Genomic DNA, 25902 nt, shown 5'->3' on the forward strand with positions numbered 1-25902 from the left:
CACCTGAAAGAACAAATCAGGAAATTGATCATATAAATCTTACCTTACACTGCACTAAAGGCCGCAATTGAGAGTCTTCAACAGAAAGTGTAGGGTTAGGAAAATGTCTACAAGTATGGCAGGCCTACTAGGAAAGGCAAAACCCAATATATGAGAGAGTCCGTCCTACGGGGGCTACCACTCAAGGGACTGCAAAGATTAAACCGCCTGAAAGCTACTGCCACTCTGCTGAGCGCTATACTAAACTTCTACAGGATTAAGGGCATATGAAAAACTCTGAAGATCAAGAGAGCAATCAAGGAGACTTCTACAGGAGTCGTCATTCTTCCCAAGAGAAACCTTTCAAAAAGGGACAAACTTGCAACAAAACAAGGAATTCAGTGGTAACAAGTAAGAGTTTCTTTTAGATCAGAAAGCACACTTTAGAAAAGATAATTGATTATTCACTAAAAACCTCCTGAAACAGAGACTATCCTCTAGACAGAGAAGATTTTGTCAAACTTAAGGCAGAGGTTACTTTAGTCTTTGGGGAACCTGGGACTGGTTTTCTGCATTTCGCTTAGAGTTGTGAGGCACTCTGACTATGCTGGGGAGGGTACTAGCTGCCCTTTTGAAGATGATTATCAAGGAGCTGCCAACTAATTCTAAGGTTGCACTGCTAGAGTGGGTGAAAGACATACCCAATGTAAGCAGATCTGTAGCTGCCCTAGTACTAGCTAAGCGTCAGGTGGCACATTGCAGGGGTAGAGGCAGAGCTCAGAGTAGGGAATGATGACTATGCTTCTTTATTTAACTGCAATAATCAGCTAGAGATCTATGCAGAGCAGATACTCGTATCTTCCACACCAAAGAACATTTGAGGCCTATTGAGGGCATTTCTACTTGAGACTATGGAGGACTCACTAATAGTGGTGGAGGTGGAGACGTGAAGATGATCACACAACAGCAGATTCTCAATGGTCTATGGTAGAGGTTGCAAGTAGGTATTGCTTCCTGATGAGACACTTCGGGGTACAAATCAGAATAGATTGACCCCCTTTCTGCTGTGAAACGTGCGAGGACTGTGGCATTTTGACTTCAGACTGTATTCTCTATAGGTATGTGGAGAATATTTCAAATATGTACAGGCACATCCTTGGTTTACGTGCCCTTCACTGTTCTACGGTTAAGTTGTAAACTTAATTTTAGAAAATTCCGATAATCCTGCAGAATCTCAAGGTGCTTCTGGGCAAACTAACCCACTCGATTAAGGTTAAGTGACCACTGTAAATGGCGTAGCAAGTGCACCTAACTACATTTTTAGTACTCAAATTCAAAAAGGAGACATAAAAAGATCCACAAAAGGACAAGTTGTGTTATTCAGCAAAAGGCTAATAACACAAGAGCAGAGGAAGACTGGCAATGGACATTCATTTCATACACACCAGAAGTGAGAAAGAAAAATGAGGCATTCTCATCAGAAAGATGCCAAAGCAGGTGAGAGGAATCAAGCACTAGCTCTAATACATTTAAAAAAAAAAAAAAAAAAAAAAACAACACTAACTAGATGTTCTGGCACAATTTCCACTTAAGCCAAAAGCTTTGTTGGATATAACAAAAAACCACAAATGACAGTTTCTGTTACAGAGAACAATAGTACCTTGTCATTCTTCGACAATAAACATTTTACTTGCCTATTCTCCAAAGGTAATAGTCTGGTTGGAAATGGAAGCCCCACTAGACAGATACTGAGGTGTCTTAAAATGAATCAATAACTTGCAAGAGGACAAGAAAAAAATAAAATCAAATGCACGTTTCTGCTGCAGATTGAGGGCAGTTGTCCCCATACAACAGAGGGATGATGACAAGGACCGTTTCTGCAAATGAAAACTCTCCTAGATTTCCATGAGTCTCCACCGCTCAACGTATCAACTTTTTAAAAACATAATAAAAATGCCAACTCTACTGAAAGATTGCACAGAGGTAAACCTGCATGATTAGATAACTTTTTTTTTTCTTAAAGGGTTACTGAAATCAAGACGTGCAAATTTAACTGATCTACTCAAGATACCAAATATTTAGAGTTTTCTACCTGACATCATCAAGATTCCGATGGTAGGGCTACATGTGTGCTTTACGTTTCGGCCGATACCCATACTACCCACTAAGGCAAGAAAAACATTGAACAATTTAGAAACCGACAAAATAGTTACCTTTTAGAAACGTTTCCCTTTGGTTGCCCAGGAGTTGTATGAGCCTGCACCTTGGGTGACTTAGAAAACGATTTTCTACTCTCAGGAGGGTTAACTGCTTTCTGCTTTGCCTGCCCTAAGTTTGACCTGTCAGCAGAAAATTACATTCTTATCAGAAATTTGAAGCAAATAAAGCCAATCACTTTAGATTACTTAGATATAGAATTATAATATAACCACCTACTTAATATTTCACATGTACAACTATAATGTTGATATAAAGTGTGAGCAACGTATTCATACAACTACTAATGCCAGTCACTCTACTGTGTGACAGAGAATGGAGGGTTAACACAGTGACCACAAGGAACCCTAGTCCTTTTGCGGAGTATTAGATAACTCTTGAAAAGTCCAAGGATACCCTTACATTGGAGACTGCAACATTACTTTATAACAGTTCTTAAAAACAGGAGAGGCAATGGTCATTACTGAACAAAGGCTAATATAAAATAACATATTTCTTAAAGTTGGACGAAAATTGTGCTAACCAAATGATCTGTAGCAAGGGCTTTAAGCTAGTCCCCTTAGAGTTTAATCTCTATTCTTAGAAGACATAGAATTACCATGCCCAATGTAGGCTTACAGCCACACTTACTACTATCAAGTTGCACTATTTCACATATATCAGGTGACAGTAAGTACAGTTCATAACGTCTGAAAAGGCATGCTTAGTTCACAAATGCCAAATAAAGTTCAGCTGTTTATATGTATGCTGATGCAAACTGTTGTCTGCTGCAGTGCACCACAACAAGGGCGTGCTGGCACAATAGTCAGCCATCTGCTAAAATCCACCTTTGCTGGCTGCCTTTCCACCAAGGCCAGACAAAACCACACCAAGGCAGTTTCATATAGTGATGTTTCATTGAGACGCTGTCATATCTCGTTTCGGCCCTACCACAGGCTAAGCTCATATAAGGAGGCTGCCATTTCAAATACCACCTTTAAAATGTTCGCATGCTCATTCTCCAAATAAACATAAAAAATATAAATTTTGACATTTCATCATGCTCTGTCTTTTGAGATTACAATTAAACGTGTGTTAATTCATGGCTACCAATTTATGCGCGCTAATATATTTTTCATATAATTTCTCATTACTTTTGCTAGCATGTAGCCTCAAATTCATACCATGAGTGTAACATGTAAACTACACAAGGTCCCTTCTTTTACACTGTACTATTAAATCATGCCTGATTGGGCTTATCACTGTGATATACCACACAATTTTAACATATTATCATTGTTAATCATGCCCCAGCGGGCTAGTGACCATGTGAATTCCACCAACTCTTGCTTCTCCTCACCCTTCACCACTTTTACTGATTAAAATATAGACATTCAGCAAGTGTTATGGATAAAACCCTTTCACAGAAAGAGGGATCAGAGTCACCGACTATTTAATCTTTCTTTATCCCGTTTTCCCTGAGGGACACTCACATGTAATTAGAACAAATTACCTACAAGGAACAATGTCAACCAAAAGAAAATGCCATCTAAGAAAATTTTAGCTCGATACATAGGTTACACATGTATAACTCCTTTTCCATATTCAATCCTGATGGAGTCATTTTAGATCTTTATCATAATGATCATGTTCCTCAGCAAAATGGTAAGCCAATGGAAGGGTTTTGTCCTTGTTTGTTATTGCTCAAACGTGTTGTAAAACTCACTTGCGGACCAGATGAATTGTGTTGCCTACCTATTGTTGCCCAGACAGACAAAAACACTACATAAATGGTATATTCCGTCCTGCAGTTATACGCTCATCTTACGTTTTGCGGGACTTTATTAAATGGTGTACTGTATGGAGTTTTGTTAACCCCATAATGACGCCTTACATTTACTACATTTTCGAAATTCACATCTTCTTGTCAACCAGTTTTTGTAAGCATTCATTTCTGGGATACTTCTTACTAACTCATCTCTCTTGATCTTCTCAACGTGAATCCTAGTTTATGTGGCAACAAGGGGCCTACAATGGGATAATTTTTCATCCAATGCCAGTCTTTACTCATTTTCCTAATGGCTCCTTCCTTTGTGCTATAAAGTGTGTTGAATCTAAGCTGCAACTGGCCTACTACCCTTTTAGGTTTTCCCTTTCAAAACAGCACAACTTCCTTTTTGCTTCTACTTCCTTTTTCAATTCCTTCTTGAACTAATCGTTCTGTATATCTCCTTTCTATGAAATGCAGTCATTTTCAATTGTGTCTTCTCAAATTCCATGTATTCATTACAAATTACTCGCACCAGCAAAGCTTCGCCGTAAGGGATACCAGGTATCAAACTTTTGGTTAAAATGCACAAGCTACTATGAACCATTCTGACCCCACCTAAAAAAAAAAAAACCTCTTATATTTACGCAATGTAATTTAACAAAAAAGGTATGGCTAGGTAACCTGGAATCGGGCCAATGATTTCATAGAGGGGAAAAAAAAAAAAACTACTTGTGCACCTAGTTCTCAAGTTTGGGTATGCTTTTTACATTCATAAGCAAGCAGTAAAACATCTCCGCACAGTAGTAGGATCATCAAATCTTGCAACTGAATTTTAAGTAAAACTATTTAAAAAAAAATATGTACCACTGAAAGTCAAAAGCTTATTTTTCTTTTTATTATTGGGGGAGGGGGCAATACATTTAACACTCTTTTGGGCAAATACAACAAAGGTGGGATTCGAGTGTTTGCTATGCAGATGTTCCACAGATGGAGGATTTTGACAGCAGTAATGAAGGAAGAGATGGTGTTTTGTGATCAGTCCACCAAATTGTGAGGACTTGACAGTTTGAAAACACTACCATGGTCTCTCCTGTGAGAAAGTAGCCTCTTTCTAGCCTTGTTACCCCCACTTTTGGCCTGTTTGTGAGTGTATGTAAGGGTGTTTTCACTGTCTCACTGGGATCCTGCTAGCCAGGGCCCAGTGCTCATAGTGAAAACCCTATGTTTTCAGTATGTTTGTTATGTGTCACTGGGACCCTGCTAGTCAGGACCCCAGTGCTCATAAGTTTGTGACCTATAGGTATGTGTTCCCTGTGTGATGCCTAACTGTCTCACTGAGGCTCTGCTAACCAGAACCTCAGTGGTTATGCTCTCTCATTTCTTTCAAATTGTCACTAACAGGCTAGTGACCAATTTTACCAATTTACATTGGCTTACTGGAACACCCTTATAATTCCCCTACTATATGGTACTGGAGGTACCCAGGGTATTGGGGTTCCAGGAGATCCCTATGGGCTGCAGCATTTCTTTTGCCACCCATAGGGAGCTCCGACAATTCTTACACAGGCCTGCCACTGCAGCCTGAGTGAAATAACGTCCACGTTATTTCACAGCCATTTTTCACTGCACTTAAGTAACTTATAAGTCACCTATATGTCTAACCTTTACCTGGTAAAGGTTAGGTGCAAAGTTACTTAGTGTGAGGGCACCCTGGCACTAGCCAAGGTGCCCCCACATTGTTCAGGGCCAATTCCCCGGACTTTGTGAGTGCGGGGACACCATTACAAGCGTGCACTACATATAGGTCACTACCTATATGTAGCTTCACAATGGTAACTCCGAATATGGCCATGTAACATGTCTATGATCATGGAATTGCCCCCTCTATACCATCCTGGCATAGTTGGCACAATCCCATGATCCCAGTGGTCTGTAGCACAGACCCTGGTACTGCCAAACTGCCTTTCCCGGGGGTTTCACTGCTGCTGCCAACCCCTCAGACAGGCTTCTGCCCTCCTGGGGTCCAGCCAGGCCTGGCCAAGGATGGCAGAACAAAGGACTTCCTCTGAGAGAGGGTGTTACACCCTCTCCCTTTGGAAAATGGTGTGAAGGCAGGGGAGGAGTAGCCTCCCCCAGCCTCTGGAAATGCTTTCATGGGCACACATGGTGCCCATTTCTGCATAAGCCAGTCTACACCGGTTCAGGGACCCCTTAGCCCTGCTCTGGCGCGAAACTGGACAAAGGGAAGGGGAGTGACCACTCCCCTGACCTGTACCTCCCCTGGGAGGTGCCCAGAGCTCCTCCAGTGTGCTCCAGACCTCTGCCATCTTGGAAACAGAGGTGCTGCTGGCACACTGGACTGCTCTGAGTGGCCAGTGCCATCAGGTGACGTCAGAGACTCCTTCTGATAGGCTCCTTCAGGTGTTGCTAGCCTATCCTCTCTCCTAGGTAGCCAAACCCTCTTTTCTGGCTATTTAGGGTCTCTGTCTCTTGGGATTCCTTAGATAACGAATGCAAGAGCTCATCCGAGTTCCTCTGCATCTCTCTCTTCACCTTCTGCCAAGGAATCGACTGCTGACCACGCTGGAAGCCTGCAAAACTGCAACATAGTAGCGAAGACTACTACTGCAACTCTGTAACGCTGATCCTGCCGCCTTCTCGACTGTTTTCCTGGTGGTGCATGCTGTGGGGGTAGTCTGCCTCCTCTCTGCACTAGAAGCTCCGAAGAAATCTCCTGTGGGTCAACGGAATCGTCCCCCTGCAACCGCAGGCACCAAAGAACTGCATCACCGGTACCTTGGGTCTCCTCTCAGCACGACGAGCGAGGTCCCTTGAATCCAGCAACTCTGTCCAAGTGACTCCCACAGTCCAGTGACTCTTCAGTCCAAGTTTGGTGGAGGTAAGTCCTTGCCTCCCCACGCCAGACTGCATTGCTGGGAACCGCGACTTTTGCAGCTACTCGGGCCTCCGTGCACTTCCGGCGGAAATCCTTTGTGCACAGTCCAGCCTGGGTCCACGGCACTCTAACCTGCATTGCACGACCTCCTAAGTTGTCCTCCTTTGTGCGACTTCGGGTGAGCACCGTTTCACGCATCCTCGTAGTGCCTGTTTCTGGCGCTTCTGCGGGTGCTGCCTGCTGCTGAAAGGGCTCCTTGTCTTGCTCGACGCCCCCTCTGTCCCCAGACGCAATTGGCGACATCCTGGTCCCTCCTGGGCCACAGCAGCACCCAAAAACCCTAACCGCACGATTTGCAGCTAGCAAGGCTTGTTGGCGGTCTTTCTTCAGGAAAACACTTCTGCACGACTCTCAACGGCGTGGGGGATCCGTCCTCCAAAGGGGAAGTTCCTAGCCCTTGTCGTTCCTGCAGAATCTCCAGCTTCTACTGTCCAGTAGCAGCTTCTTTGCACCCACAGCTGGCATTTCCTGGGCATCTGCCCATCTCCAACTTGCTTGTGACTTTTGGACTTGGTCCCCTTGTTCCACAGGTACCCTCGACTGGAAATCCATTGTTGTTGCATTGCTGATTTGTGTCTTTCCTGCAGAATTCCCCTATCATGACTTCTATGTCCTTTGGGGAACTTGATGTGCACTTTGCACTCACTTTTCAGGGTCTTGGGGTGGGCTATTTTTCTAACCCTTACTATTTTCTAATAGTCCCAGCGACCCTCTACAAGGTCACATAGGTTTGGGGTCCATTCGTGCTTCGCATTCCACTTTTGGAGTATATGGTTTGTGTTGCCCCTATCCCTATGTGTCTCCATTGCATCCTATTGTAACTGTACATTGTTTGCACTGTTTTCTAATAATATTACTGCATATTTTGGTATTGTGTACATATATCTTGTGTATATTTGCTATCCTCATACTGAGGGTACTCACTGAGATACTTTTGGCATATTGTCATAAAAATAAAGTACCTTTATTTTTAGTATATCTGTGTATTGTGTTTTCTTATGATATTGTGCATATGACACTAGTGGTACTGTAGGAGCTTCACTCGTCTCCTAGTTCAGCCTAAGCTGCTCTGCTAAGCTACCATTATCTATCAGCCTATGCTGCTAGACACCCTATACACTAATAAGGGATAACTGGGCCTGGTGCAAGGTGTAAGTACCCCTTGGTACTCACTACAAGCCAGTCCAGCCTCCTACATCTCCACGCAACGTTCCTTCTGGCAGAGACAACCTTCCTTGCACCAGCGCCTTATTTTAGGACACATACAGAATAACACAAATGCAAGCAATATAAGGCTGAGATGCAAATCAGTGGATTTTAAAGAAGAAAAGAAAAAAAAAAACTTTCCTAAAAATCCATTTAACGGCTATGAAAGGGTTCACCAAAGGTCTTACATGCCTTTCTGGGAAAAGCAGCAAACAATGCAACAGTCAATAGGAAAAACGTTGGTCTTTTTTGTTTTAAACAAACACAAAAAACTTCAGCACTATTATGTGAAAGACTGCCCCTATTTCTTTACATACGCACAGCCCACTTACAGCTTTATCACCTCACACAAGTACAAAGTCTCTGGCTTTGACCTTGTGCGTCACTCAGAGGATGGCTTATTGCATGGGACACCATGCGGGTCAGGTGAGCGAGCTGCCTACAAACTCTCAACACCAACTCAGCCAGGAAGAACTCACCATTGTTGACCTAAAGAAAGCTATCTGAAAACTCATCCTTGATTGATTCAAAGTTCAACCTTAATCAGACAATTTCCCTTTTAACATTACTAAATGCTTCTTCACAAGCAAAGAGGGACTTGTCCATCACTGGATAGTAACAGGACAATCAATGACATTTTATTTAGAGAAGACAAATGGTTTGCGACAGTCAAAACAGCCATGAATTATGGGGTTCTTCACATTGTATGCCTTCCACATAACAGACTACATTATATGGATGGTGTCACAAATCATTATGCACTAAAAAAAAAGAATAAGCAAAGTGGCTACAGCTGCTCTCTTGACAAATGTCCTTGGCCCAAATATTTCAAAGGTAACCACCTGAAGGCCATTTGATACCTTTGCTAAATCAAATCAAATCAAATCATTAACATTTATAAAGCGCGCTACTCACCCGTGCGGGTCTCAAGGCGCTAAGCACAACTACACTGATTCAGTTTCCAAAATAAATAGCTTGGAGGGTCAACTCCACCTACCACCTCTGTAAGCTTTTGGCACAAGTGTTTTTTTTCTTTCCTTTCTTACAATGGACTCCTGTTCGGAGGTAGGCTTTATAGGCAGCATGCTATTCTATTCCACTTTCATAGTGGAGAAGGAAAGGATACCACACGGTCATGGAGTTACTCTGAATATATATATATACCTACATCTCTAAGAATAGCGTAGTAGAAAATATTTGTTACTTCAGATCCCTAAACTATATTCCTTCAAAATCAAACTCTCTGTCAAAACCCTGAAGGTTGAAACTGCACTGCAAGAACTCTTGGTTTCCTTTTATTGGTCTACTTTGAATTCTTTTTGTATCTGAAAATTGTGCAACTCTAGAGTTCTTAACTTGGCCACTCGCTTACCACTCATTTCATCCATAGAGTGCTGCATCTTGTGCACCAAATATTTCTAGAATGGGCAGCAGTTTTAGTATGGTATTGTCCACAGTGTATCACTACTTACCATTTCACGATATGCAACATATTTAGAAGCATCAGTCTGTCCTGATTATTACAAGAATGATACAAGATACAAATAAGCATTCAGAGATGACTGCCAAGTGCGATAGTGTGTCATGGTCCCCCCACCCCCTCCCCTTTCACCCGACATTCTTACCCTTTCACTAGTCCTGTGCTTATGGTCAATATGCAAAAAATAATATGGTCATGGGGAGCAGAGAGCCAATTTCTACATGATAAAAGTGGAGCTGGATATGGATCCATTCTCAAGGGTCAATGTTATTCTGTACTTGTGTGAAGAACACAAAATTTCAATTAACTGGTGCAATCTCAGCTCACTTCTCCATGTCATTAGGCCATCGGTAAGGTGATAGAGAATCTGGAGAAAAATTCCTCTGCTCTTCCATCAAATGTTATTAAGGAGTCATTCACTTCTTTCCTAACCCCATACACTGGGCATTATTCTGTATTTCTTTCTATACCGTGAGGTCACTGTGGGTCATGGGTTGGATTTGAAATGACATACATTAGACCCGTCTTAACAGTGGTACCCTCTCCTCTAATTTTCACAGCAGTTGGTTATTTATTAGTTAAAGCTATTACTTCAGGGTGGCGTAGCAAATACAAGATGTGATTTCTGGGTTATTTGCCCCTGCATCCCCACCGTCCAGTTTTATCTGGAATTTTCCTGTTGCCATCACCCTAGACAAGCTTATGTACAGATAAGAGTTGTAGACGTGTATATTGGTGTTTTAAATCAAAGTGTACTCATGTTGCAGACTGAGAAACTGAGCAGATATAGGAACGCCCCCAAGCTCACAACACATTGGGGATGAATCGGCATAACAGACTCATCCCTACGCCGTTTGATCATTGTGGAGTAGAGGTGCAGTGGAAAAAATTCTGTTTGTATCTAATCCTTGACAGAGTCACATATTTCTGTTGTGTCTGGACTGGCAGAAGCAGTAACGAACGAGTTACTTACCTTCGGTAACGACTTTTCTGGTGGATACATTAGCTACCTGTGGATTCCTCACCTAATGAATACTCCCATGGCGCCAGCATTCGACGGAAATCTTCTTCCTAGTCTCTGCACGTCGACGTCACTCTAGCCCACGCGACGCCGTCTGACGTCATACAGGCAATAAGAGGTCCTCGACGACGTCAGTACCAACATTTTTTTACGTGCATGAGAACAACAACCCAATGCAATGAAAGAGCAAGGCAACATCCCATAACATTGTAAAATACACAACATTGCAATAAAATGGCTGTAAATTTAATATAACTTTTTTTTTTTTTTTTTTAAACCAACAAATATATGCAAATCATGTATATACACAGAGATATATACATATATATATTGTAAGGAAATGCCTCCTTGGCATGGTTGCCCCCTGACTTTTTGCCTTTGCTGATGCTATGTTTACAATTGAAAGTGTGCTGAGGCCTGCTAACCAGGCCCCAGCACCAGTGTTCTTTCCCTAACCTGTACTTTTGTATCCACAATTGGCAGACCCTGGCATCCAGATAAGTCCCTTGTAACTGGTACTTCTAGTACCAAGGGCCCTGATGCCAAGGAAGGTCTCTAAGGGCTGCAGCATGTCTTATGCCACCCTGGAGACCTCTCACTCAGCACAGACACACTGCTTACCAGCTTGTGTGTGCTAGTGAGAACAAAACGAGTAAGTCGACATGGCACTCCCCTCAGGGTGCCATGCCAGCCTCTCACTGCCTATGCAAGTATAGGTCAGTCACCCCTCTAGCAGGCCTTACAGCCCTAAGGCAGGGTGCACTATACCATAGGTGAGGGTACCAGTGCATGAGCATGGTACCCCTACAGTGTCTAAACAAAACCTTAGACATTGTAAGTGCAGGGTAGCCATAAGAGTATATGGTCTGGGAGTTTGTCAAACACGAACTCCACAGCACCATAATGGCTACACTGAAAACTGGGAAGTTTGGTATCAAACTTCTCAGCACAATAAATGCACACTGATGCCAGTGTACATTTTATTGCAAAATACACCCCAGAGGGCACCTTAGAGGTGCCCCCTGAAACTTAACCGACTATCTGTGTAGGCTGACTAGTTCCAGCAGCCTGCCACACTAGAGACATGTTGCTGGCCCCATGGGGAGAGTGCCTTTGTCACTCTGAGGCCAGTAACAAAGCCTGCACTGGGTGGAGATGCTAACACCTCCCCCAGGCAGGAGCTGTAACACCTGGCGGTGAGCCTCAAAGGCTCACCCCTTTGTCACAGCACCGCAGGACACTCCAGCTAGTGGAGTTGCCCGCCCCCTCCAGCCCGGCCCCCACTTTTGGCGGCAAGGCCGGAGAAAATAATGAGAATAACAAGGAGGAGTCACTGGCCAGTCAGGACAGCCCCGAAGGTGTCCTGAGCTGAGGTGACTAACTTTTAGAAATCCTCCATCTTGCAGATGGAGGATTCCCCCAATAGGGTTAGGATTGTGACCCCCCTCCCCTTGGGAGGAGGCACAAAGAGGGTGTACCCACCCTCAGGGCTAGTAGCCATTGGCTACTAACCCCCCAGACCTAAACACGCCCTTAAATGTAGTATTTAAGGGCTACCCTGAACCCTAGAAAATTAGATTCCTGCAACAACAAGAAGGACTGCCTAGCTGAAAACCCCTGCAGAGGAAGACCAGAAGACAACAACTGCCTTGGCTCCAGAAACTCACCGGCCTGTCTCCTGCCTTCCAAAGAACTCTGCTCCAGCGACGCCTTCCAAAGGGACCAGCGACCTCTGAATCCTCTGAGGACTGCCCTGCTTCGACGACAAGAAACTCCCGAGGACAGCGGACCTGCTCCAAAAAGACTGCAACTTTAGCCAAAGAAGCAGCTTTAAAGAACCCTGCAATCTCCCCGCAAGAAGCGTGAGACTTGCAACACTGCACCCGGCGACCCCGACTCGGCTGGTGGAGAACCAACACCTCAGGGAGGACCCCCGGACTACTCTACGACTGTGAGTACCAAAACCTGTCCCCCCTGAGCCCCCACAGCGCCGCCTGCAGAGGGAATCCCGAGGCTTCCCCTGACCGCGACTCTCTGAAACCTAAGTCCCGACGCCTGGAAAAGACCCTGCACCCGCAGCCCCCAGGACCTGAAGGACCGGACTTTCACTGCAGAAGTGACCCCCAGGAGTCCCTCTCCCTTGCCCAAGTGGAGGTTTCCCCGAGGAAGCCCCCCCCTTGCCTGCCTGCAGCGCTGAAGAGATCCCTTGATCTCTCATTGACTTCCATTGCGAACCAGACGCTTGTTCTAACACTGCACCCGACCGCCGACCGCCGACCGCCCCCGCGCCGCTGAGGGTGAAATTACTGTGAGGGCTTGTGTCCCCCCCCCCCCCCGGTGCCCTACAAAACCCCCCTGGTCTGCCCTCCGAAGACGCAGGTACTTACCTGCAAGCAGACTGGAACCGGGGCACCCCCTTCTCTCCATTGAAGCCTATGCGTTTTGGGCACCGCTTTGAACTCTGCACCTGACCGGCCCTGAGCTGCTGGTGTGGTAACTTTGGGGTTGCTCTGAACCCCCAATGGTGGGCTACCTTGGACCAAGAACTGAACCCTGTAAGTGTCTTACTTACCTGGTAAAACTAACAAAAACTTACCTCCCCCAGGAACTGTGAAAATTGCACTAAGTGTCCACTTTTAAAGTAGCTATTTGTGAATAACTTGAAAAGTATACATGCAATTGAAATGATTCAAAGTTCCTAATGTACTTATCTGCAATACCTTTCAAACAAGATATTACATGTTAAATTTGAACCTGTGGTTCTTAAAATAAACTAAGAAAAGATATTTTTCTATAACAAAACCTATTGGCTGGATTTGTCTCTGAGTGTGTGTACCTCATTTATTGTCTATGTGTATGTACAACAAATGCTTAACACTACTCCTTGGATAAGCCTACTGCTCGACCACACTACCACAAAATAGAGCATTAGTATTATCTCTTTTTACCACTATTTTACCTCTAAGGGGAACCCTTGGACTCTGTGCATGCTATTCCTTACTTTGAAATAGCACATACAGAGCCAACTTCCTACATATATATACACAAGTATCCATATATACAACATCTATTGCAACCTTGAATACCAAGAGGAGCGCACTCAAGGATTACTTGGTAAGACCAGAAAGGCAACGGGGAGGCGGGTGGGACCGTGAGGAATCCACAGGTAGCTAATGTATCCACCAGAAAAGTCGTTACCGAAGGTAAGTAACTCGTTCTTCTGATGGATACAACTACCTGTGGATTCCTCATCTAATGAATAGAGTCCCAAAGCAGTACCACTCCCGGTGGAGGGTGCCTGTATGGTCAAACCAAGAAATCCTGCAGCACTGACCGTGCAAAATGGCCGTCCCTTCTGACCTCAGAGTCCAAACAGTAATGTTTCGCAAAAGTGTGAAGGGACGACTAAGTTGCGGCCTTGCAGATGTCGACCACAGGAACACCTCTGGCCAAGGCCGTAGTGGCCGACTTAGCTCTGGTGGAATGAGCTCTAATGCCATCAGGAGGATCCTTCTTTGCCAAAGAGTAACAGATTTTAATGCAAAGAACAACCCACCTGGAGAGTGTTCTCTTGTGGACTGCCTTTCCTCTCCTCTTGCCCACGTATCCGATGAACAGCTGATCCTCCAGCCTGAAATCCTTCGTTCTATCAATGAAGAAGCTCAACGCCCTCTTTGGGTCCAATCGATGTAGTCTCTCTCTTCCTCCTTTGAAGGATGAGGCGGAGGATAGAACGTGGACAAAGTAATTGTCTGGGCCAAATGGAAGGGTGAAACAACCTTCGGGAGGAAAGCAGCCTTGGTCCTCAACACCACCTTATCCCCATAAAGAGTTGTATAAGGGGGTTTGCAACTCACTCACTCACTCTCCTTGCAGATGTTATAGCCACCAGGAAGACTGTTTTAATAACCAAATACCTTAATGGGCAAGAATGCATAGGCTCAAAAGGGGACCCCATAAGGAAAGTGAGGACCAAGGACAAATCCCATTGAGGCATCACGAATGGTTTTGGAGGATATTTATTTAGAAGACCTTTCAAGAATCTGAGAACAATAGGGGATTTAAATAACGATGGTTGATCTGGAAGACAAATGAAGGCTGACAGGGCAGACAAATAACCTTTAATGGTAGCCACTGCACAACCTTTCTGCGCTAGAGACAGAGCAAAAGACAAAACATCTGACAGATGAGCATGTAAGGGATCAATCTGTCTCTCTCCACACCATATAACAAATTTAGACCACCTATTAGCGTAGATAGATTTAGTGGAGTGTCGCCTGGCCGCTAATATAACATCCACTACATCAGGCGGGAGAGAGAAGGAACTCAGGTTGCCTCGTTCAATCTCCAGGCATGTAGGTGTAGACTCTGAAGGTTGGGGTGTAAAACCTGCCCCTGCGACTGCGAGAGGAGGTCTGCCCTGAGAGGGAGACGGAGCGGAGGGCACAGCGAGAGTTGGAGAAGGTCGGAGTACCACACCCTCCTTGGCCAATCTGGAGCTATTAAGATGACTTGAGCCCGGTCTTGGCGAATCTTCCTCAACACTCGAGTAATCAAGGGTATGGGGGGAAACGCGAAAAGCAACTGGTCGCACCAGGTTATCAGAAACGCGTCCCCCAATGCTCCCTGCACCGGATACTGGAGGCTGCAGAATAACAGACAATGCGCGTTCTCCCGAGTGGCAAACAGATCTATCCGAGGAAACCCCCACATCTGGAAGATTAAACAGACTTGATCTGGATGGAGACGCCACTCGTGGTCGGCCGAGAATTGGCGACTGAGACTGTCCGCACGTACATTCAAGACCCCGGCCAGATGATTTGCTACCAAGCAAATCTGATGGTCCTTTGCCCAGGACCATAGTCGAAGAGCTTCTCTGCAGAGAAGGTACGACCCTACTCCTCCCTGTTTGTTTATGTACCACATCGTGGTAGTATTGTCCGTCAGGACCTGTACCGACTGACCACGAAGGGAAGGGAGGAAGGCCTTGAGAGCCAGACGTACAGCCCGTAACTCTAACCGATTGATATAAAGTCCTTTGATCTCCAGATCCCCCAGATGAGCTCCCCACCCTAGAGTGGAAGCATCCGTTAGGACCGTGGCCACTGGTGGCGACTGCGCGAACGGCTTTCCTTGAGAAAGATTGTTGCTCGCAATCCACCACTTCAAGTCCACAGCAGCATCTCTGGAGATCTTGACCGCACCTTCTAGATCTCCCTTGTGTTGAGACCACTGCCTTCGGAGGCACCACTGAAGAGCCCTCATGTGCCAGCGAGCATGCGTGACCAACAGTATGCAGAAGGCAAACAGACCGAGCAGACGAAGGACCTTGAGGACTGGAACTACCGCTCCATTTCGAAACATTGGAACCAATTCCTGAATATCTTGAACCCGCTGAGGCGGAGGAAAGGCTCGATTCAATGTTGTATCCAGTACTGCCCCTATGAACAGGAGGCGCTGAGAGGGCTCCAGGTGAGATTTGGGCACGTTCACCGAAAAGCCCAGGTCGAACAACAACTGGGTTGTTGACTGCAGATGATACGACACAAGCTCCGGGGACTTGGCTTTGATCAACCAGTCGTCCAAGTAAGGGAATACTGCTATCCCCGTCCTTCTGAGCTTTGCCGCAACCACTGACATCACCTTCGTGAAGACTCGAGGTGCTGAAGTAAGACCAAACGGGAGGACCGCAAACTGATAGTGCTGCGACCCTACCACAAACCGGAGATACTTCCTGTGCGACTTGAGTATCGGGATATGAAAATAAGCATCCTGCAAGTCGACAGACACCATCCAATCTTCTTTGTTCAACGCCAAAAGCACCTGTGCTAGGGTCAGCATCTTGAACTTTTCCTGATTGAGGAACCAATTCAAGATCCTCAGATCCAGGATCGGTCTCAACCGACCATCTTTCTTGGGAATCAGGAAGTACCTTGAGTAACAACCTTGACCCCTTTCCTGCTCTGGAACCAACTCCACTGCGCCCTTTAAAAGGAGGACTTGAACCTCCTGTTCTAGCAACAGGAGGTGTTCTTCTGAACAATAAGATGGGCGGGGCGGGAGGCGGGGCGGAAACTCCCGAAAGGGAAGGGTGTAGCCTTTCTCCACAATACTGATAACCCAAGTGTCCGTTGTAATAGTCTCCCACTTGTGGAGAAAATGACGTAATCTTCCCCCTACAGGAGAGGAGTGAGTGGGAAATGGTGGAAGCCTAAGGCTGCTTTCCCTGCTGCACCCCTCCAGAGGACGAGGAAGAGGCAGAGTGCTGTTGAGAGGCTCCTCTGGTGCGGGCCCTACCTCTCCCTCTAAATGATCTATAGGGGTGAGAAGAGGCGGCTTGCTGGAACCTCCCCCGAAAGGAAGAGGAGGAAGAGCCACGCCCAAATCCACGAAACCTCCTGAAAAATCTGGAAGAGGCAGAGGAAGAAGGAGCTTGCAGCCCTAACGATTTGGCTGTGGCCCTGCTCTCTTTAAATCGCTCCAAGGCCGAATATGCCTTTGCTCCAAACAGTTTGTCCCCATCAAACGGGAGGTCTAATAGGGTCGACTGTACATCCGCAGAAAACCCTGAATTACGGAGCCAGGCCTGTCTCCTTGCCACCACAGCCGTGCCCATCGCCCTAGCCACCGAGTCAGTCGTGTCCAGTCCAGACTGGATAATCTGGGTTGCGGCAGCCTGGGCGTCTGAGACAAAATCCAAGAGTCCCTGGGGAAGCTCCGTAAAAGAAGATGAAATATCATCCATAAGAGCATGGACATATCTCCCCAGAATGCAAGTTGCGTTGGTGGCCTTCAACGCCAAACTGCAAGAAGAAAATATTTTCTTGGATTGCGCATCCAGTTTTTTGGAGTCCCTGTCTCCTGGCACCGTCGGGAAGGATCCAGGCGCTGATTTTGAAGAACAGGAGGCTTGTACCACCAAGCTCTCCGGCGTAGGGTGTCTTGAAAGAAAGCCAGGATCAGATGGTGCAGTCCGATATCTCCTGGCCACAGCCCTATGAACTGCCGCGGAAGATACAGGCTTCTTCCACACCTCCAACACCGGATCAAGCAAAGCCTCATTAAACGGCAAGAGAGGCTCCGCTGCAGCAGAGGCCGGATGTAGCACCTCCGTTAATAAATTCTGCTTCGCCTCTGCCACCGGCAAAGGCAGGCCCAGAAAATTAGCCGCCTTCCTCACCACTGTGTGAAAGGAAGCAGCCTCCTCCGTATACTCCCCTGGAGATGAAAGGTCCCACTCAGGGTAAGTATCCAGCCCACTGGCCGTATCCAGACCATGCAGTCCATCACCCGAGTCCTCAACCTCTCCTTCCTCCAGGACTCGCTGGTACTCCTGCTCTTCCAACAGACGGAGAGCACGCCTCCTTGAATGTAGTCTCTGCTCAATGCGCGGAGTCGACATGGCCTCTGCCGAAGTCGAAGATCGGCGCCGATCTCCAGAAGCATCCGACGCCGCATCCGGCGCCACAGACAGCTTCAGCGCCGATGAAGGAACAGGACAAAGGGATCTTGGAGCCGATGGACCCACCGGAGTCACAGGACGAAATCCCGACGTCGACGGGATGGAAACATCCGGAGCCAATCCCTCTGAAGCCACCGGAGCGGCCACCGGCGCCGACACCGGCGCCGAGCCCACATTCCCAAAAGGGAGAAAGGGCATAAAGGGTGCCGGCCGAAGAGGCGCAGGATCACCCAATGAAAAGGCCAAAGGCCCTGAAGGACCAGCCGGAGCACCTCCTGGAGCCATCTGCTGAAAGATGGTATACATCGCATTAAGAAATGCGGTATTATCGGCTCCAGGGGCTGGAAAAGCCGGATACTGGGGTGCCTGGATCGAAGGCGACCCCGACGCCGGCCTCGACGTCCGCGACGCCGGAGACATCACAAAAGGCTGCATCACCTCAACCACAGACGCTTGTCCAGGCGAAGTCGGTGACGCCGGAGAGGGCAACGGCGTTGATGGATGCGGCGTGACCGTGGGACTGACCTCCCAAGTCCTCCGACGTCGAGCCGAAGGCGACCTCGAACGAGACTCCTTGCTTGAATGACGCCGTGAATCTCTACGGCACCGGGAGTCTCGATGATGCTGATGAGACCTTGGCGAGGAAGACTTCTTGTGATGTTTTTCCTTTCTCTTCGACTTCGCCAGGAATAATTTAGCCTCACGTTCCTTGAGGGCCTTCGGATTCATGTGCTGACATGAATCGCAAGTCACAACGTCGTGATCGGAGCTCAAGCACCAGAGACAGTCGGAGTGAGGATCTGTAACGGACATCTTGCCCCCACACTCTCGACAGGGCTTGAAACCCGACTTTCTCTGAGACATTGTTACCGCAGAGAAGAACTACGCAGCAGAAAACACACTGTAACCACTAAAGTAACAGTAGCTCCCTCGAAGATAACCGTTTCGAATGCACGGAAAAAAGGGAACTGACGTCGTCGAGGACCTCTTATTGCCTGTATGACGTCAGACGGCGTCGCGTGGGCTAGAGTGACGTCCTCGTCGACGTGCACAGACTAGGAAGAAGATTTCCGTCGAATGCTGACGCCATGGGAATATTCATTAGGTGAGGAATCCACAGGTAGTTGTATCCATCAGAAATCTTCCTTTACCCACTTAAGTGCCTGCACAGCAGTTTTAGTAGACTGCAACAGCTGTTTCCACAGACTGGCCGAAAAAGCCAGTAGAGATATTAAATACATCCTGGCCCATCAAAAGTAAAGTGGCTTGAGTGAAACAAAGAAACTGAGTGAAAGATCCGAGCAAACAAGCGGAACTGCAAACAGGAAAAGGAGGCAAAAACACAGATCAGGTTGGCAATGAACCTAACAAAAATACCTCAGAAGCCTAGATTTTCCATCTGCATTTGACACTGTCCACCACCACATACTACCACAAAAACTTTACAACTCTGAACCCATGAAAAGTGTCTAAAATGGGTTGCTTCTTATCTCACAGACAGACCAAGTGTAGTCTAATTGACACCGGTCACATCACCTCTTCAAACACAATGGCGTCTCTCGGGTCCTTCATATCCCCCTCTATTAGTGAATATCTACCTTACCAAATCTAATTACATCATACAACCTCATCGGTTACAACTATGCAGATGACATCCAAATGATTTTTAAAATGGATATAACAATGTGAGATTTTAACAACATCAAATATAATTAAGACTGATCAAAACAAAAATAAAGCCTTTGGTTTTTCATTTGTCCCCACTTGATACTGTGATAGATGGATAGATGGATAGATGGATAGATATATCACCAAATGAACAGGCATGAAATAATTGAAGAGATCTGTCACACACTGCTGGATGATTTGAAGGATATATGCAATCTGACCGTTTCTTTACCTCTCACAAAGACACTCAGATGTGGGATGATAGTAAAAATGCACATTCCAGCAGATCCTTCCGCTTACCTCTCCCTCCAACCATGCCAGCTCAGGACCACAACTACACACAAAATCTCAGATTGGACAACCCAGTGCAGTAACCAGCTATGCGGACTATTGTCAAAGAAATACGACCAAGGATTTGCAGAGCAGTCCAAAGCTGCAAGCATGCTGAACACCATAAAACTGTGCACCTGTTTTTCACACATTTTTCTTGTGTTTCAATTCTTTATTAATTTTGAAAACATACATACACATAAATAACATTAACTATATAATAATATAAACTATATAAAATATACACCAAATAGTTAAAAAAACAAAAGTGCACTAATAAAGAATTTCTATAATGATCCCATATTAAATAGAAAGAAAAATAAAAATACACAATAATTATTAAGATATAGTTAGATGAAGTCCTGTTCGAATATATTTCCAAAAAGTATTAAAAAAAGTAGACACCCAATTAAATAAGAAAATTAGATATCAATTTGTTCATTATTATAGTCTAAGAATAGACGTTTTCCAACGAATCATCATAAAAGATAATAGAGAATTAAGAGAATTACAAAAAAGAAAAAAAAATACAACTATTTTAAGATAGAGGCCCCAAATTATTTCAAATTGCATTAAGTTATCATTTAGTTTATATATCACTCTTTCAAACTGTGCAACTTCAAACATGTCTTTCAACCAAGATTGGATCATTGGTAAAACATCTGTGTGGCAATTCTTCCAGAAGTATCATGTAATAAGAACAATTGGGGTGATGAAGACGTAATATTGGGTAATAATGGTCCTGAATATTGCTATTTGTGTTCAAAACTGTTGAATCTCTGGACAATCCCATAAGACCTGTACAATATCGCAATTGGGTTGCTGACATCTCCAACAATCGGAGTCTGAACTAAGTTTGGCGGAGTAAAGTTTAGAAGGTGACCAGTGCGCCAACGAGGAAGTATTTTAAAATAATTACATTTTAATCTAAAATCACGAAGACCCTGATTATAATTTTCTAAATTTCTAGTCCAGACTTTATCTGAAAAGGTGATATTAAGCCGTGTGGACCACCATATTTTTAAGTTATCGGATGTATCTTTTGAGAAGGGTCTATTAATAAGTTTGGAATATAAACCAGATACTGTACCTTTGAAATTCTCCCATGTGCGAAAATAATGAGCAATAGATGATTGTATTATAGGATCCATACATGAGTATTTTGAAATTTAAAATGGACGATATTAGAGTAAAATTGTGCTGTGAATTAGGAAGATGATATCTCTCTTGCAATTGTGAGAATGATTTCAAGGAGTTATTCTATGTATATAAATCTGATAGGGTATTAATTTTATGATTTCTCCAAACAAACCAATTAAGCTCTTTACCCTTATGAATAATTGCAGAATTATTTGAGATAGGAACACTTAAATGAATGTAAGTATTGCATTTTATTATTTTATGAGCCTTTTGCCATGCTAATTGGGAAGAATAAATGATTGGATTTGAGAATTTTTAATATTTTGGACTTTTGGTATAATAGATAGCCATGGGAGTCGTAGTTTTCAATAAAAGCTGTTCAAATTTCACCCATAAAGGTGCTTTACAATTTGTGGCTAGCATGCATGTTGAATGTGACAGCTGCAGGGCTATCCAATAATTGTCCAAATGTGGAAGTCTTAGGCCTCCTTTTAATGAGGATGAATGCAATTTCGAAGTACCTATACAAAGTTTTTTTCTCCCCAACTAAAACAAGTTATCAAAGATAAAGTGCTTTTGAAGAAATTAGAATTGGTTGGAAGTGATAACATGCTGAACACATAATTTAATTTTGAGATTGTATTAATTTTAATAATTTGTGCTCTATCCCATAATGAAAGATTTAACTGAGACCATCTTATAAAATCCTGTTTAAGTTTATCTACAATAGGATTCAAATTATCCATCATTACATTCTTCAACCCAGTACTGGGTAAAATCCAAAGATATTTAAGTTGTGAAGATTTCCATTTAAAAGGAAAATTACCTTGGGAGGCTGGTGTAGTACTAGTATTCATTGGAAAAGCTTCACAGTTGGACCAATTAATTTAATACCCGGAGAATTTTCGAAAACTGATTTAAATGGGTGATCAGAGTACTAGCCGGGGAATCAGGATTTGATATGGTCAATAAAATATCTGCATAGTAAAAAGCCTTTACCTTTCCTGAGGAGGCAGCAATACCTTTTATATTGATATTTTGTCTAATTTCAATAGCCGAAGGTTTTAAAGCGATAAGAAAACAATGGAGACAGTGGACATCCTTGCCTGGTAGCACAAATTCTTTTTAAATAAGAAGATGTGAGCCATTACAAGTAATCGCAGCAGTTGGAGATTGAAACATTCCTTTGGTTAAAGTAATAAAATCTATTCATTCTATTCATAGTTAAAAATAAATATTCCTAATGTTCTCTATAAAAAGCTTTTTCTGCATCCAGGGACAGTATAACATTTTCTTCTATTTTATTGCGTTGTTGCAATAATAAGTGTAGAATTGTTCGAAGAGGATTTGAAGAGGAATGGGATGGAACAAAACCGACTTGATATGGATGAAGAAGTGATGATGTAATAACTGAATTTAAATGAGTCGCAAGTATTTTTGCCAAAATCTTAATATCAGAATTTATTAGTGAGATGGGTCTGTAGCTAGAGCATTCTAATGGATCTTTGCCAGGTTTAAGATTTATAATAATACGTGCTCACAAAAAGTATGGAGAAAAATGCCCTTTTTTTTTTTTTAAATGCTTCGTTAAAGAAAGTTTGTAACAATAGGGTTATTTGAGCTTATGTAATCTTATAAAATTCAATAGGAAAGCCATCCTCTCCAAGAGCTTTATTTTTAGCTAGACAATCAATAGCTTTTGTGATTTCTTCTTTTATTTGCCCTTCCAGTCCTTTTTTCTGTTCTTGAGATAATGTCGGGATATTTACATTATTGAAAAAGTCATCTTCGTCTTTAGCATCTTTAAAATTCAATGATGTATAAAGTGTTTCATAATAAATCTGAAATTGTCTCAGTACATGAGTTGGTAGTGTAAATAGATCATTAGGAGAATTTCTAATAGCAGGCATCGTTCTGGAAGATTTTTGTTGGCGTAATTGATATGCTATAAGTCTTCCAGATTTCTCCCTCTTTCATAATTACGTTGATGAATTAAAAATTAAAAAAATTCAGCATGAGAAGTATACAAATTATTACATTTGAATTTAACTGAAAGTAATTTTTTTTAATATCTCAGGAGATTCGGTTTTGCTATAATTATTCCTGAGTAATACGACCTTTTTTTTCAATATAATCCTGTCACTATTTAGTGAAGAAGAGTCTCTCATAATCATTCCTCTAATTACCACTTTGCCAGCACTCCAAAATATACCAGCATCTGTAACTGAATTATTATTTTCTTTAAGAAATGTTCGACATGTTGACATAAGCTTAATTTAGCCTGAGGTGTTTTGTATGAAGAGAAATTAAATCACGAATTAGGTTTGGGGGTCTGTGCTAATCCAATACAAATATGTATGTCTATTAAATCATGATCTGAAAGGCTACATGGAATAATTCCAGCATGTGCTATCGATTGTTATATTGAAGAAGTCAGAAAATAATCTATTCTAGAACAAATTAAATGTGAACAAGATGTGAACGTATAATATCTGTCAACTGATTGTAAGAGATGCCATGGTTCCTGCAATGCAAAATCTTCCATAAGATCTTTTAAGATAGGTCTGTCACTTGTATGATGAACGTCAGATCTGCCCGATCTATCAAAGAATGGGTCTATGGTGACATTCCAATCTCCCAGATTATTAGTCGTGTAGATCCAAAGGATGACAGTAATTTACTAATTTTAGAGATAAAGATAGGTTTGGAGTCATTGGGTGCACAGATCGTACCTACAATCATAAAGGAGTCCCTAACACAGATTTTAACAAATGCATATCTGCCACTATCATCTAACCATGTCTGAATAATTTTACATGGTAAGTTTTTATGAAAAAGGATGGCTATCCCACACTTACGAATAGGAGTATCATCACTATTAGAATTACTATGGGTTATGCTAGCATGCATAAACTTGACCAATCCAATCTCTCTTCAATTTTTCGCTTTCTGATTCAGTAACAGGAGTTTCTTGTAACAAGGCAAAATCTATTTTTGTTGTCCAAGAAAATTAACTATTTTCTTTCTCTTAATAAATGTTAATGGCTTAACACATTTTAAGGAAACAACATTCAGGTTTCAACTTATAAACTGACATATTTAGAATAAAATAATATTAATAAGATTTATAAAGATACGAAGGAGTTTAAGATAAAGATAAGAGGAAATTAAGAAACTATGCAATTTTAAATGTGTCAGTACATATAAATGCTAAGAATGGAATATAAAATCAAATTACATTTTTGGAATGTATTAAAATAAGAAATGATTATTTGTATGAGCTATCAATACAAAATAAATTGTCCAACACTAGCGATAAGACAATTATGTACACTTAACTAAAACTTTTGATTGGGGAATAAAACAAATGTGCTACGGAGTGGTGAGCAGAGAAGAGGGTGTTAGTGCCATTACAAATGTAAAATAAAATAGCAGATAACATGAACAGATATAATCACGTAGAGAGAGAAATGGATAGCAAAGAAGAAGTATAAGTGAAGGAGAAGACAAAATATTATCACATATGATTTATATTTCTAACATAATCAAGGTTTCAAGGGTGATCTAGATTGATCTCTTGGTTGATATTTTTTCCAGGCTTTAAGTTTACCACCATGAGACCAATGACGTTGAACAGTCTCCCATTCTCCTTTATCAGCATCATCTGGAGTGTTAGATGTGGAAGATTCTTTTGTGGGTGAAGGAGAAGTCGTCTTATGTTGCATCTCCGTGTCCTGATCATCTAAATCATTAAAAAATGATTTCAAGTCATGAGGATCCAAATATTCCTTGGTTTTCCCTTGAAAAGTTACAATCATAGTGGCCGGTTCTAAAAGACCGTATTTGAGGTCTCTTTTCTTTAATCTAACGCGTAGATTTAAAAATGGTTTCCTTTGGAGATTGGTAGGTGCTGATAAATCTGCAGTGATAATTACTTGTGATTTTTCGTAATCAGCAGGCTAGAATATGTTGAGGTCTTGTAGAGCGATCCACTGCGCATGACCGAACACGATGAGCTCTCTGAAATTCTAAAGGTACAGTAAAAGGTGATGTTCGTCAAAGTTGGATTTAAATTGGTCAAAAAGTCTAACATATTGTCTTTCTCTAATTGTTCCGGAAGACCTATAAATTCTAAGATTATTCCTTTTACTTCAGTCCTCTAAATCAATTTTCTGCTGCAGGTACCAAATATCATGACTTGTGTCAGGTGTCTTATCGAGACGGGATTCAATATTCATAATACGACTATCTATTGTATGTATGCGGGACTGAAATTTGATAACTTAATTTCTTAATCATTGAACTTCTGTGGTATTTGTGGAGACTATTATCCAGAGACGCAATGGAGGATTTTAGATCTAATAGTTCTTTCAAAATTGTATCCCTAGCTTTAGAGGGTTGTTCAGTAGAATCAGCCATCTTACATTTAAAATCTGTGGCAGCAGAATTAGATAACAAAGCTGCACTATATGATAATTGTCTTACTGCTTTAGGTTCTGACATAGGGAATGATTTTAATCTTCTTCCAGAGTTTTTCCAGTATCTACTGCTTTTTAAAATCCTTATCTTTATTCCTTACACCTTTATTATTTCCACCCTCTATTTCGCACAGTCTCAGGTTCTTCTGCAAGCTGAGCTCTCGGGAAAAAACAAAACCCAATCAATGGGGTTTGGCAAATCTTTATTCACAACT

At 43.1% G+C, this 25902-nt stretch overlaps 1 protein-coding gene across 13 annotated transcripts in view; it reads right to left on the minus strand.

Moving 5' to 3' along the window:
• The window catches only part of TRIP12 (thyroid hormone receptor interactor 12), a 1145873-nt gene that overhangs the window by 1056361 nt on the left and 63610 nt on the right, over window positions 1–25902 (minus strand). For 9 of the 13 annotated variants that reach the window (XM_069213421.1, XM_069213429.1, XM_069213428.1 and 6 more), the window contains exon 4: window positions 2193–2318. The exons of the other annotated variants lie outside the window; for them this stretch is intronic. In XM_069213421.1, coding sequence (XP_069069522.1) covers window positions 2193–2318 — 126 coding nt within the window. The remainder of the gene's footprint in view (window positions 1–2192; window positions 2319–25902) is intronic. 13 annotated transcript variants of the gene reach the window in all.

Source organism: Pleurodeles waltl, chromosome 11 (genome assembly GCF_031143425.1).
Source record: "Pleurodeles waltl isolate 20211129_DDA chromosome 11, aPleWal1.hap1.20221129, whole genome shotgun sequence".
NCBI lineage: Eukaryota > Metazoa > Chordata > Amphibia > Caudata > Salamandridae > Pleurodeles > Pleurodeles waltl.